Source organism: Hemitrygon akajei, chromosome 5 (assembly GCF_048418815.1).
Source record: "Hemitrygon akajei chromosome 5, sHemAka1.3, whole genome shotgun sequence".
In the NCBI taxonomy this organism is placed as follows: domain Eukaryota; kingdom Metazoa; phylum Chordata; class Chondrichthyes; order Myliobatiformes; family Dasyatidae; genus Hemitrygon; species Hemitrygon akajei.
In genome coordinates, this window is record NC_133128.1 from 163,206,618 (window position 1) to 163,219,776 (window position 13,159).

The 13,159-nt window shown below is 39.8% G+C and overlaps 1 protein-coding gene across 1 annotated transcript in view; it reads right to left on the bottom strand.

Annotated features, from left to right (window-relative positions):
* Nucleotides 1-634: 634 nt before the first annotated feature.
* The window catches only part of znf804a (zinc finger protein 804A), a 272,515-nt gene continuing 259,990 nt past the window's right edge, over nt 635-13,159 (bottom strand). Inside the window, exon 4 of the mRNA XM_073047049.1 lies at nt 635-11,702. Coding sequence (XP_072903150.1) covers nt 8,252-11,702 — 3,451 coding nt within the window. The 3' untranslated portion in view covers nt 635-8,251. The remainder of the gene's footprint in view (nt 11,703-13,159) is intronic.

Here is a 13,159-nt window from a genome sequence, read left to right on the forward strand (position 1 = left end):
TCCTGCTAATAAAAGCTTAAATTTATTGTTGGCAGTGTAAGAAGGTGATGCTTACATATTTGTGGGGCAATTTCATGTGTTGATTTATAAATCTACATATTTTAACTCAGAAGGAATCTACACTAAAAGAATTAGGCAATAAATTTCATTTACTAGTATTAAAAATATCTGCTAGCAATTGTAGCATTCATTCTGGCTGTTGGTGGTTCAATTAATAATTGAGTGAGATAGATCAGGAGGGTATGCCAATTAGGTCAGTTGAATGGTGTTGTGTCACAAGTACTAGAAGGCATCCCAGCTAGCATTTAGAGGGCAACAAGAAAAGGTCAACCCCAGCCCCAGGTTTGACTGTGATCTTCTCCCCATTATTTGAATCCCTTACGACCATGTCACATTCTAGATGTAAGATATCATAGGGGAATATGACAAGCCAGTGGGCCGGACCTGTGGCACTGAACTTCAACATTAGTCAATTTCTTCAGGAGATAATGGAGGAATTTGGAAGGAGTGTAAGTGCACAGGTATCCAAGGAACTGACTAAAGATAAGAAACATTGCAAGAAATTAGTTCAAAAAAATAGAATTGATGACACCATATATTTTCTTATGTTTTTATTTTCAAATTTACATTTTTATATAGTGCTACATAATCAACCAGTATTAACTGTAAATCAGTTGGAGGATCTTAGTCCACGTGAATCCTTTAGCTTCATACGAAGATCTGTTTTACATGATTGTTGATTGCTACATATGTCTCAAGAAGGTCAAAGCCTAGGTAAACATAAGACCAACTGCAACGTAAACTGTTCATAAACTTTTTTTGGAAAATAGACAATTTTCAATTACTTGCTGCAATGTTCACACTGATTTGTATGTGAAAGATTTCTATTAACTGATATTTCTGTTTGTTAAATATTGAAGAACTTATCCCTATTTACGGAACTATTTTGGTTCCTAACTAGATTTTTGTCCAATATTAGGTACAAAATGATTTCATCTGGTTGAAGTTGAAACCCTTGAAATGTAATTTTAATTGTACAGGAGAAGCAAGTCTTGAAATGGAAGAGATTTTTGCAAAAAGACACTGGAAGAGTTGGTAAAGCTCTTTAGTATGAGAATAATATTAAGCAGGGTCAGAAAAAAATATACAGATAATTACATCCTCTTATTTACACACGTTTTATCTCCAGTGAAAATTCATTGTTTCAATTGTTTGGCTTCAACAATAATGGACCCTATATGAATTCATTTTTATTGTCTGGAACAGCTTGAATATTAATTAGTTCAGATCTTTGTAATATTTAGAACATTTTGGATAAAGTAGTGAGTAAATAAAGAATGATTGTCTAGATCAGAAGGATTTCCATGTGAAAACAGGCGGAATATGTTAGCTCATGAATATTTATACTTAATCAGTTATCATTACATTTACAATAAATGCTCAAATCATTACTGATGAGAAAATTTATGATTTTAGTGAGACTATTATGGGGTCATGTTTAATGCCTTTCATTATATTATATCAACAACCTTTCATTATTTTTCTCTTGTCCTGATTGGGCACACTATGGAGTAACAGCATAATCAAAATGTGGTACTCAAGGCGCCATTTTCATTTTGGTCAGTTGATAGAAATTATATTTTACATACAGAGGAGAATTAAAGTTAATACGACTCCTATGTTTTATTTACTCTTATGATTTTTATTGCTTTCAGTTGATGAGGGAACAGACATGATGTCTACGTGATAGCAAGTATCTGTGTAAGTAACCAAGCGATTTCACCCATGAATTTATTTCCCTTTTCCGGGGAAGGATCAAAGTTATGTTTCCTGCTTTTCTCAGGGCTGAGACCAATATTTCCCCAGGAAGCATAAACTCAATTTCCACTCTGGTATATAATTGATCTGCATTCAATCTTAGATTTTACATTTCAGTGCAATATACTTTCATTAGAATTAATGCACTGTCCATGCCTAACTCTTATGGAAGTTAATCAGCTCGTTCTTTCTTCACTGATGCTGTGTACCTTAAGATGTACTTGCAATATTTTCTGGTTATGGCAGAGTTGGGATCATGCTCCTATTCAGTAGATATAGAAAATAAATTATAAAGGGTTTTTTTGAAAAGCCTCTTAAAAACTGGCCAATGTGAAAATTTATTGGCGTACCACTTATCAATAGACGATATCCTGTGCGTCAAACAATATCTCAATTTAGAATGGGCTGAACAAGGAAGAAACTTCATGTTGTGAAATGTGCATCCAATCAATTTGTAATGAGGGAAATTAATGAGACCAATGGGAAAAGAATGTCCAAAGTCATTTTCAAAAGTTGTAATGCTCTCCAATTCAGAATTGTGGAAATGTCTTCACATGGAAGTGATTTGCCCCATTAGTTTTGTGCTGGCTCTTTGAACACTCAGCCAGTCAACACCCCCACTACACTTTCCCCATAACCCTGCAACTTCTCATTTGATAATTACTCTGGAATTTGCTTCCTTCACCCTTTCAGGTGGTAAATTCCAAATCACAAAGATTTTGCTGCATTAAATAAAAATCCTGTAAATCTAAATCTAGATCTTAGCAATGAAAATGGCAGAGAGCCTGCTTATTTTACACTTGTTACTACTCTTGAGGCAATCCATAGCAATCTATTATTGCAACTCTTCTTAGACAATATTCTTTCTCTGAACCAATACGTTCTGAATGATTACAAGCAGAATGATATATGTTCGGCATTGGCATTGATGTATGTTACACCTGTAACATTTTTAAGATGATGGAAAACTCAATTTATTCCTTTAAAGAAAATGCTTTCTTTAAAGCATTTGAGAATCAGTTGGGTTTTATGAGATGGATAGAGGTATAATGGGGTAGAAATGCAGCTTGTGTCTCATCACTGTTTTAAACTGAGTTGCATACAGTGAGTTCAACTGCTCACAATGGCATTGCAGATACTCTGCCGGTGTGTTTAGTTGTGTTTAAATGCTGCTGGCGAACCTTTAACTCTAGTATTGACATAACAAATAGCATTGCTGTGAAATTTGAGCCAGAGAGCATTGAGATATTCAAAAAGACTGAAATCCTTCACATCCCTGCTAAGGCTTTCAATCAGCTGGCTGGAAGAAATCCTGCCCAACTACCAGGAGCACATCACCTGTAGCATCAAAAGACCACTTGACCACTACTACACTATCATCAAAAATGCCTATTGTTCCATCCCTCGACCACTCTTTGGAAAATTTGACTATCTGACTGTCCTTTTACCTGCTTAGGGAGACTACAAAGCAAAAGGCCAAAGATAAGAAAACAAAGAGGTGGTCACGGAAGGTGGAAGATTGGCTATGAGTCTGTGCAGTGGGCTATGTTCAAGGACGTAATTGAATATGCCATGGTTGTCATGGACTTTGTAATGACACGTGGATGAGTGTGCATTCACAAAATCATTCAGAATCTTCCTCAAGAAGAAGCCCTGAAGGAACTAAGAAAGTCACAAACTGCTGAGGGTGGCATTTAGGACTGGTGATTTTGGTATGTATTAGTCTTATACTACAACAGGTAGAGGTATGGCCTCTGGAAGGCTACCACAAATACAAAGTGACAATTCTGAACTAAACCTGAATCACAACTTAAACCTATTCAAGCTATGCCAAGGCTTGAATGCCATTAACACCTATAGGACTAAACCAGGCAATATCCAGTAAGTGCAATGAAGTTTTTGTCCCAGATGAGATCAATATATTTTATACTCACTTTGACTGACAAAACATGGAGGCATTATCACAAACTCCCAGAGCATTCAAAGACCCTGTGATCTCAGACTCTGAGGCTGATGTGAGAGCATCCTTCAGAAGGATGAATCCACAGAAAGCATCTGCATCAGATTGTGTACGTATCCTTCTGCTGAATACCTGTGCTAATAAGCTAGCTGGAGTGTTTATGGACATCTTCAGTCTCTTGCTTCAGCATTCTGAGGTACCAGCAAGTTTCAAGAAGGCATCAATAATACAGATGCCCAAAAAGTATGTGGTAACCTGCTTCAATAGCTATTTTCCAGTAGCATTTATGTCCACTGTGATAAAGTGCTTTGAGCGGCTGGTTAGGAAGCTTATCAACTCCTGCCTAAGGAGCACCTGGATTCACTCCAGTTTGCCTACTGCCACAAGTCAACAGTAGAAGCCATTTCATTGGCTCTTCACTCAGCTTTGGAACATCTGAACAATGCAAATGTATACATCAGGATGCTTTTCATTGACTCCAGCTCAGCATCCAACACCATCATTCCCTCAAAATTCATCACTATGCTCCATGACCTGGGCCTTGGTACCTCCCTATGCAAATAGATCCATGATTTCCTCACTAGCAGACCCCGGTTAATATGAATTGGCAACAACATCTCCTTCACAATCACCACAGAAGTGCACCACAGGGCTGAGTGCTTAGCTCCCTACTCTGCCTGCTTTGTACTTATGATTGTGTGGCTAAGTGTAGTTTCATTGCCGTAATCAACGTATAGGAAGGAGATTGAAAATCTATCTGAGTGGCGCCATAACAGCAGCCTCTTACTCAATGTCAGCAAGACCAAGAAGCTGATTATTGACTCTGGTAGGAAGAAATCAGAAGTCCATGAGCGAGTCCTCATCAGAATTGGAGAGGGTCAGCGACTTTAAAATCCTCAGTGTTATCACTTCGGAGAACCTGTCCTGGGCCCAGTACATTAAGTGCAATTACAAAGAAAAAATGGCAGCACCTCTAATTTCTTAAGAGTTTGTGAAATTCAACATGACATCCAAAACTTTGGCAAAATGCAGTAGATTTGTGGTGGAAAGTATACTGACTGGCTGTATCACAGCCTGGTATGGAAACACCGATTCCCATGAATGGAAAATCCTACGAAAGTGTGGATACAGCCCAGTCCATCACTAAGCACATCTACATGGAGCACTGTCGCAGGAAAGCAACACCCATCATCAGAGACAACCACCACCCAGGTCATGCTCTCTTCTCACTGCTGCCAGCTGGGGAAAGGTACAAGACCATCAAGACTCACACCATCAGGTGCAGGAACAGCTATTACCCCTCAACTATCAGGCTCCTGAACCAGAGGAGAAAACTTCACTCAACTTCACCTGTCCCATCACAGAACTGTGCCTGCAACCTATGGACTCACTTTCAAGATCTCTTCATCTCATGTTCTGAATACTTACTGCTTACTTATTTCTTATAATTATTTCTTTTTTTTTTGTATTTGCACAGTTTGTTGTCTTTTGCACTCTTGTGGTCCGACCTGTTGGTGCAGACATTCATTCATTCTACTGTGGTTATTAGATTTATTGAGTCTGCCTGTAAGAAAATGAATCTCTGAGTTGTGTATGATGACATTTATGTACTTTGATAATAAATTTACTTTGAACTTTGTATTTAAGTTTCTTAACAACACCACTGTTGTTGGCCAAATTAAAGGTAGTGATGAATCAGTATAGAGGAGGGAGTGGTACCAAGACAATAACCCCTCACTTAATGTCAGCAAGGCCAAAGAGCAAATTATTCTCTACAGGCGAAAGTAGCCAGGGGTGCATAATCAAGTCCTCAATAGGGGATCGGAGGTAGAGAGAGTCAGTAGCTTTAAGTTCCTTGGTGTTGACATACCAAAAGATCTATCCTGGGTTATCACAACAGTGCCTCTATTTCTTAGAAATTTGAATAAACTTGGCATATCACCAAGAACCTTGCCAAACTACTACAGATGCACAGTGGAGAGCATCCTAACTGATTGGACCACGGCTTGGTATGGAAACACCGATGCCCAGGAATGGAAAAGTCTACAGAAAGTGCGGGATACCGCCCAGTACATCACAGGCAAAGCCCTCCCCACCATTGAGTACGTTTACATGGAGTGCCACCATAATAAAGCAGCATTCATCATCAAAGACCCTCACCATCCAGGCCACACCATCTTCTCACTACCACCATTGAGCAGGAGGTACAGAATCTGGGGGACCTGCACAGCCAGCTTTAAGAACTGTTATTACCTGACAACTGTTCACCACTATGAAATAATTCTACAACCTATAGATTCACTTCCAAGCACTCTACAATTAACGTTCTCAGGATTATTTTTATTCGCAGCATGTGTTCTATTGGTTGATTGTCAATCTTTGTCTATTTATGTATATTTTCATAAAATTCTATTATTTTTCCCCCTCTAAATGCATGCAAGTAAATGAATCTCAGGCTAGTAAATGGCAACATATATATAGTTTGATAATAAATTTACTTTGACCAATGAACTATGAAATAACTATATGTGCAGATAGCTACAGAGCATAGGAACCGACGGTTATTTTTCTCACAATCTAAACGGGAAGAAGCTGATGTTATCCACCTGTAACAAATTGTGACTCAGGGATCTCAGATGAATCATGTTGCCATTGTTTTAAGAAGGGGATAGCTCATCTGCTACAAAGATAACAATTTTTATTTGATTACCAATCTGAACCAAATTGGGCCGCACAGGAGGTGATAATGCAGATAAAGGTATCGGGTGTAATTCAGAGTAACTAGGGGGATTTTGCCTTTTAGTATCACTGAGTGTAAAAAAAAGCCCAATCATTTCAGTACTACCTCCCCTAATTAAAATTTACGAGAACACTGCTGGCTTTGGAAAATATAACGCTGTTCTGGTCACAGCTCTGAGGATTATTTACCTGATATTAAATAGAAACGGTAAAATTCTGCTGGCTTCTGTCTTTATTTATATGCAGCAGTGAACTTTACTATATCCCTAACTGCATCATTTATGTCACATGACAGAATAATAGCCAGATTATTACTTCCTTGTTCAAATTCTGCTGCAGAATGCTCATACGCTGTTGAACGTTGGACTCCATTACAAACTGCACTTCTTTCATATGAGGAAAATCTCCACTGTCAGTAATGCTGTCATTGCAGGAACAGTGTTGTCATGCTAGTGTGCTCACTGGAAAATGTTCAAGTGAATCTGCAGGAACAAACAGTCCTCTGCTTCCTGGCCATTGACAGTTTAAGCCTCACTGGTCATAAATAAGTTGCAATGCAGTACTTAACTGTGCAGCTCAGAAAAAAACAATCTCTTAACCGTGCTACCAAAACCATTTCATTATATTGACTTTCCCCATTTACAATGTTTAGAAAGGGACTATTTAATTGATGGCTGTTAATGATGAGTTATTAACATTCTAATACTGATGCCTTGATTCCACACTGAAAAGGGTGTCCCTGAATTTATAAACTGGAATAATATGGATGTTGTGCAGGCAGAAGGGATTAATTAAGAAGGCATTTAATTAATTCTGTACAATAGTTTTGGAGAATGGGCCAGTTCCTGTGCTGTACTGTTCTATGTTCTATATTAACAGAGAAATGCTTAAATATGATTATATTGCATTGTTTCTCTGAAGATATTTGCCATGTGCAGTAGCTTATTTTAATGACTCAGCCTTATATTATTCAATTAAGTTTTCCAAGGAATAACACAGTAGAAAGAATCAGGAAATACTGTGCTGCGAACCAATCACATTGTCAGAAAGTTGTTTTTGGTTACAAAACAGAAGTTTGCATCTATGACAACATTATGGTAATGAAGAGAAGAAATCGCAGTGAGTTACAAGGTGACAAAATAATATTGAATTCAAGTGACATTTCTATTAAACTTGAATGTAGTTATCAAAGTTCTGATATCATTGACTGCATAAATGTATGTGCGTACGTGTGTGGACACAGCAATTTAAATAGCGCTATTGATCTTGTAGTTATATGTAGCATTACAAACATCAGTGCAGTGGGAAGACGTGTGAATATACACAGCATTCACTTTATAAAAAAGCATATCACAAATAGTCATGGAAAAGGAGAAGTAAATCCTTATCTTAATCTTTGAAAATGCTTGTGTTTATGCTCTGATAACTTTATGGATATTTATTTACATTACTGTAAACACGACCAGCAGTACATCAACATTAATACTCTGTGGACTTCAAGTTTTATAGCAAGTTTTGCAGCAAATAGGAAACGTTCCAGTTCCAACAATAAGATGGAAGAAAGGGATTAGTATGACATTACTTACAAGGTATCATTTATATTTCATCTACCACTTTGTAAAAAATATTGGAAACACACCCAAAATTGGTAATGCCATCATTATTTACAGACCTAATGAAAATCCTGACCTGGATTCCAGGTTATTTAGGAAAACGTCCGTACAATTTCATCATTTACGTGGGGGCTCCTGTTAGGTGCAGAAAATCCTGGGTGGAGAAAGTGGAATTGAGGAAGTGGTGGAGAGGAATAGCCGGTGTGTGGAGCGTGAGTAATGGGGGTAACAAGGTAGCGGCTGGCAGTGGGTGGAGGGCAAAGTGATCTGGACGGAGGGCACAAGCCGGGATGATGTGAAGTTGTGGAGTGGCTAGAAACGCTGCAGGGCCTCCCGGATAAAGGGCAGGAGCTAATGAAATGTGGGCTACGTGTGGTGGGAGAAGGTGAGCATGTGGAACAGACTGTAAATGGGGCTGTATGAATGACCCAGCAGCCAGGGCAGCAGCAGTGGCTGGGTGATGCTGGAGCACCGTGCGGTGAATGGTTGTAATTGATGCAGTTGTCACTGACTGCTGGCGAGAGGACGGACGATGCATGGGAGCTGCTGAAGCAGGCGAAGGCGACTTCACTCTGCTGTCCAGCTTCTGCTGCTCAATGTGCTGCTGAGCTTGGATCTGCAGCTGCCTGTATTTCTCGATTTCTTCTGGTGCGAAGGATATTGTTTGAGAAAGCGGGGAGAAAGGTTTCGACATTGGATCTGACTTGGGAGGTTGTTTGCCGATAAGTACCGTTGCATCGTTCTGCAGGACTTGCTGGGCACTGCAGCGTGAAACATTTGAGCCATCTTGAAGCCATGTTCTTCCTCCGTGTTCCTCACGTGCAGTTTCATAATGGCAGAGAAAGACTTCATTTAGAGATGCCTTAATATCCTTAATGCTATCCCCACATGAGTCTGCCTGCTTCTGCGGAAACACATCTTTCTGTAACAAACCCTGCTTTTGTGCTTGTTCACTATGAGGCAAGGCAGTATGGTCATCTAGAACAAATGAAAGCCTAGGAAATAAAATATCCCCTGAAGGACCTTTGTGATTAATCCAAAAACCACGTTTCATATGTTCATCAAGGTTATGCCCATCACATGCTGTCATCTGGGGGACTGGCCTGTTCAGGAGATGATTGTTTGCCTTTGAATGATAATCATCTACAAATGGCAAATCGGCCACTGAACTGCAGCCTTTCCCTGTCACGACAGGAGAGGTGTTTGTCATATTTATATCTTTCCCTGGACACTCTGGTCCTGAAACTTTGCATGTGTTCTCTTGAAATGAAGTGGAGCAAGGCAGCAACCCATCTGGTGATAAACATCTTTCTCTCTCTGATGTTTGGCTCTTTAAAGTGTGCCTGGGTTGAGATTGTTGCTTTAGTTGGTGAGATTCTTTTCTACCTTTGTGGTTGAAGGCTGCACTGGAACGACACACCTGACTCCAACTCCTATATGATGAGTTAAGGCCTTGTTTATGGTCTCTGTCCGGTGACGAAGAATATCTATGCTTACACCGCTTATGATAGAATATGACGGCTTCAGAGTCCAGAGAGGCACAGCCTCTCTTCTTTGAATGGATCTGGCAAGAATGTCGTTCATCATTCAGTTGACTGGAATGCTCCACGTCTGGAAAAGAATTGTTGCCATTGCCACTAATACTTTCCTTTCTTTTATACAAAGGTGATGAGTCTTCTGCAGAATTCCTGGCCAATGAGCACTGCTTCTGTTGTCTGTAGCCAGTTGTCCCATTACCTGATGGAAAATCATTAATCTCCTCATTGTTCTCGTGACTCGCTCTCTTTCTTTCTGCCTCATTATTTGCAATAAATACTCTATCATCATCCTTATTTATCAAAATATTTCTTTTTGAACTGTCACACTCATTATTTTTACAGAAGCCATCCAATTTCTCTGAAGTGTCATTGCTTTGATCAAATTTAACTTCAAAGTGATCAGGACTTCCTTCTGAATCTTCTACTCTCGTTTCTCCTTGCCCAGCTTTGCATTCGGCACTGTCTGTGACATGTTCTTCGTCAGTCAATTGAGTTGTTCCTGAAGTACTGGAGCCTTCGCTAACCGCATCTGTGTTTCTACCTTTCCACTCCCCGAACACTTTTCTCCTTTTCAACTTTTTACATAAGTCTGTTTGCTTCCTCTTTCCTTTACAGTTTTTAAAACGTTCTGCAATTCTCCGTTTCCTTCGTTTATGTCGTACGTGCCTGGAAGACCTTCTGTGCTTTTTCAATTTTTTAGGTTTGCAATGAGGTATACTTTCTCTGATTTCTCTAATCTCTCGCTCAGCCCCATCATGGTGATGCTTTAATCCAACCCCTTGTTCATTACAATCACCAAGATCGCTTCTTTCAACAGAGCGATGTCTCTCATCACTACAGGTACCACCTTGTGCACACAAACTTGGGCTGTCTAGCTTCGTATCAGAAGAGCTATTGAGGACATTCCCTTTAGCATTAACATTGGACATACCTTTTTCTTTTAGTGAACTCTGGGTTCCCTCTAGATCATTTAATTTGCATTTAATCTCTTCTGCACAGCCTTTAGCTTTGGATGACCTAAAATCAAAATATAAGGGGTTGCAGCAAAAAGTTATGGAAGGTTGAGTTTTGGTAAAATGTAACATCTCCGAAGGCCACTGAAGTACGGTTGAGTCATCTTTACTGAGCACAGGAAAGAAAGGGGCACCTGGTCTTCTACACAAGCAAGGATTGCTTTGCATACCTGCAGTCTCGGTCACTATATTTTCAGAACAACAATTCTCAGGTAAATTATGGAGGGAGTCTTCAGTGATGTTAACCTTCTGGGTTAGTTCATCAGGTAGTGTGCTTGCTTCACCTTCCACGAGTGAAGGTGTCTTCTGGCTGCTCAAGGTCATATCTTCACTTTTGTCCTCATTAGGACTGAAATTCTTTGACCCAGCATGTTCTATGTCTTTTTCTTCCTTCTGAAGTTTGTCCTGTTTTAGTGATGGCACAGGCACCAACACGGGAAGCTTTGGTCTGTTCTTCCATTGAACTTGAGGTGCACTAGAAGAAACATTGGTCCCCTTTACACCATTGTCATTATCTGTTATTACCAAATTCAGTGGCGCCTCTTTAACAGGAGTCTCTGCTGTATTGTGACTATTGTTTTGCTGTTGACGCTCACTGCTTTCCAAATCAACAACAGTCTCTGCTCCAGAACCTGCCTGCGTGTTAGAAGTTTTGCTGCCGAGTTTGTGTTTGTGGATTGCATTCTTCTTACTTGCTCCCTCTTCGCTGTTCTCACAAAATACTGCTGCCGATGATTCCAATTTAACAGGGACTTTTTTGGGAAAGGAAAAGGAGAATCCTATTTTCTTTCCACGGATTTGCTTGCCCTGTTTACAATGTTCAGGCTTCCAAATATCAGCTGAATTGCTTGTGGACAGCTTGTTCTTTCCTCTGTTGGCTTCCGCTGAGCTGGCAGCCATCCCACATTCAGGATCTGTCGATGTTCCTTCAATGTCCAGACTTGCACACTGCTGGTTTTTCCCTGGGGGATTCTTTACAGCAACAGTTGTTGACTTGAACATCGGGCCACTCCCTGGGGCACTGGAATACAACAAACAAGGTGGGAGTGAAACACTGAACTAATTTCATACAAATATAACATTTACCTCAACCTAACTGAGAGCAGGAAACAAAATCATGACAGAACGCATAAGCAGCCTCATTTCTCTCTGCAGGGAGTTCTCTGAAAGTAACAAGACTTCGGAACTACCAAGTACTGTTCAATTTCCTTCCATGTGTTAGTTTCTAAACGGGTTACATCAATAAGTAGATTGCTAATAGGAACCATTACGGTGCATGGCATTTTCAGCGAGCGATAGCACTTCTGGTGAAAGAGCTTGTCATGTCCATTCTGGGGCAGCTCACACACCCTTGGTCCCTACCACAGTACACCGCTTCAACAGGCAGGCTAAACCAGATTAGGGTAGCCGGTGGGCCAATTCATTGTAGGGTAGATTACATTTTATAAAAAGTTATGTAAAACACAAAATCCTGTAATTCAAGATCTATATTGTCTCCTGACAAAAAGAGTCATAGATTTCTTGATTGCCCTTTTATGACTGTTTTTCATGACAGAAGGATGGTTTTCTGTCGATGTTGGATTGATTAGTAGGGGTGGTTCAACTTGAGATGTCAACTTCGGTATAACTCGCAGTCATAACATTCTGGGCAAAGTGCAGTTCTGATAACGTTTTGTATCAGCAATCTGGAAAAGACAAGACCAAGGACAAAGCTAATTTGTTCTGTTATTTTCCTACAAAGCTAGATCTAATCAATGTTCTATTCAACATCAAATTCCCATATTCATGAAAAGCAACTGATCCATGTGGGAATCTCTGATAACCATCTCCTGTACGTCAAAGCAACTCAACATGTTGTGTCTGGAGATGTATCTAATGGAGAACGCCAGGATGCACAAATATCATGAAAGTGACAACTCAACTGGTCCGTGATCACAGGAACACAGAGCGCAACTAGAGGCAGAAAGATTATCCAGACCTGAATTCCTGTCCTATTCGAAAAGAATATTGTTTTCAACCTTCATGCCTCCCTGCACTCACTTCATACCACCTAATTCCAAAAACTGGTGATTTTTTTGTTCAGAAGCTATGTTTCCCTTTATGATTCCCTTTGTACGGAATGATTGGGAATGAAGAAAAGACTGTTTCAGAGAGAAGGTGATCTATCAAAAATCAGACTCTGCAGGTCAGGCAGCATCTGCGGAGGGAAATGGACAGTTAGTGTTTCAGGATGAGAGCTTTCATATGGACTGGAAGATATCTGCCCCTAGGTGGATGGGAGCTTATTGCTGGATTTCCAGCCCTCTCAGTACTGTGGTCACCTTTTGTGATACCAATGCCTGCACTGATTCTGAAAGATTTAGCCACCACAGTGATAGATCTTCCTGACAGTTGTAGTCCAATTAAATTACGGTTCTATAGTCAGCAAATTTTAGGACCATAGTGTTAACACGTTTGATTAAGATATATTTTCATCAG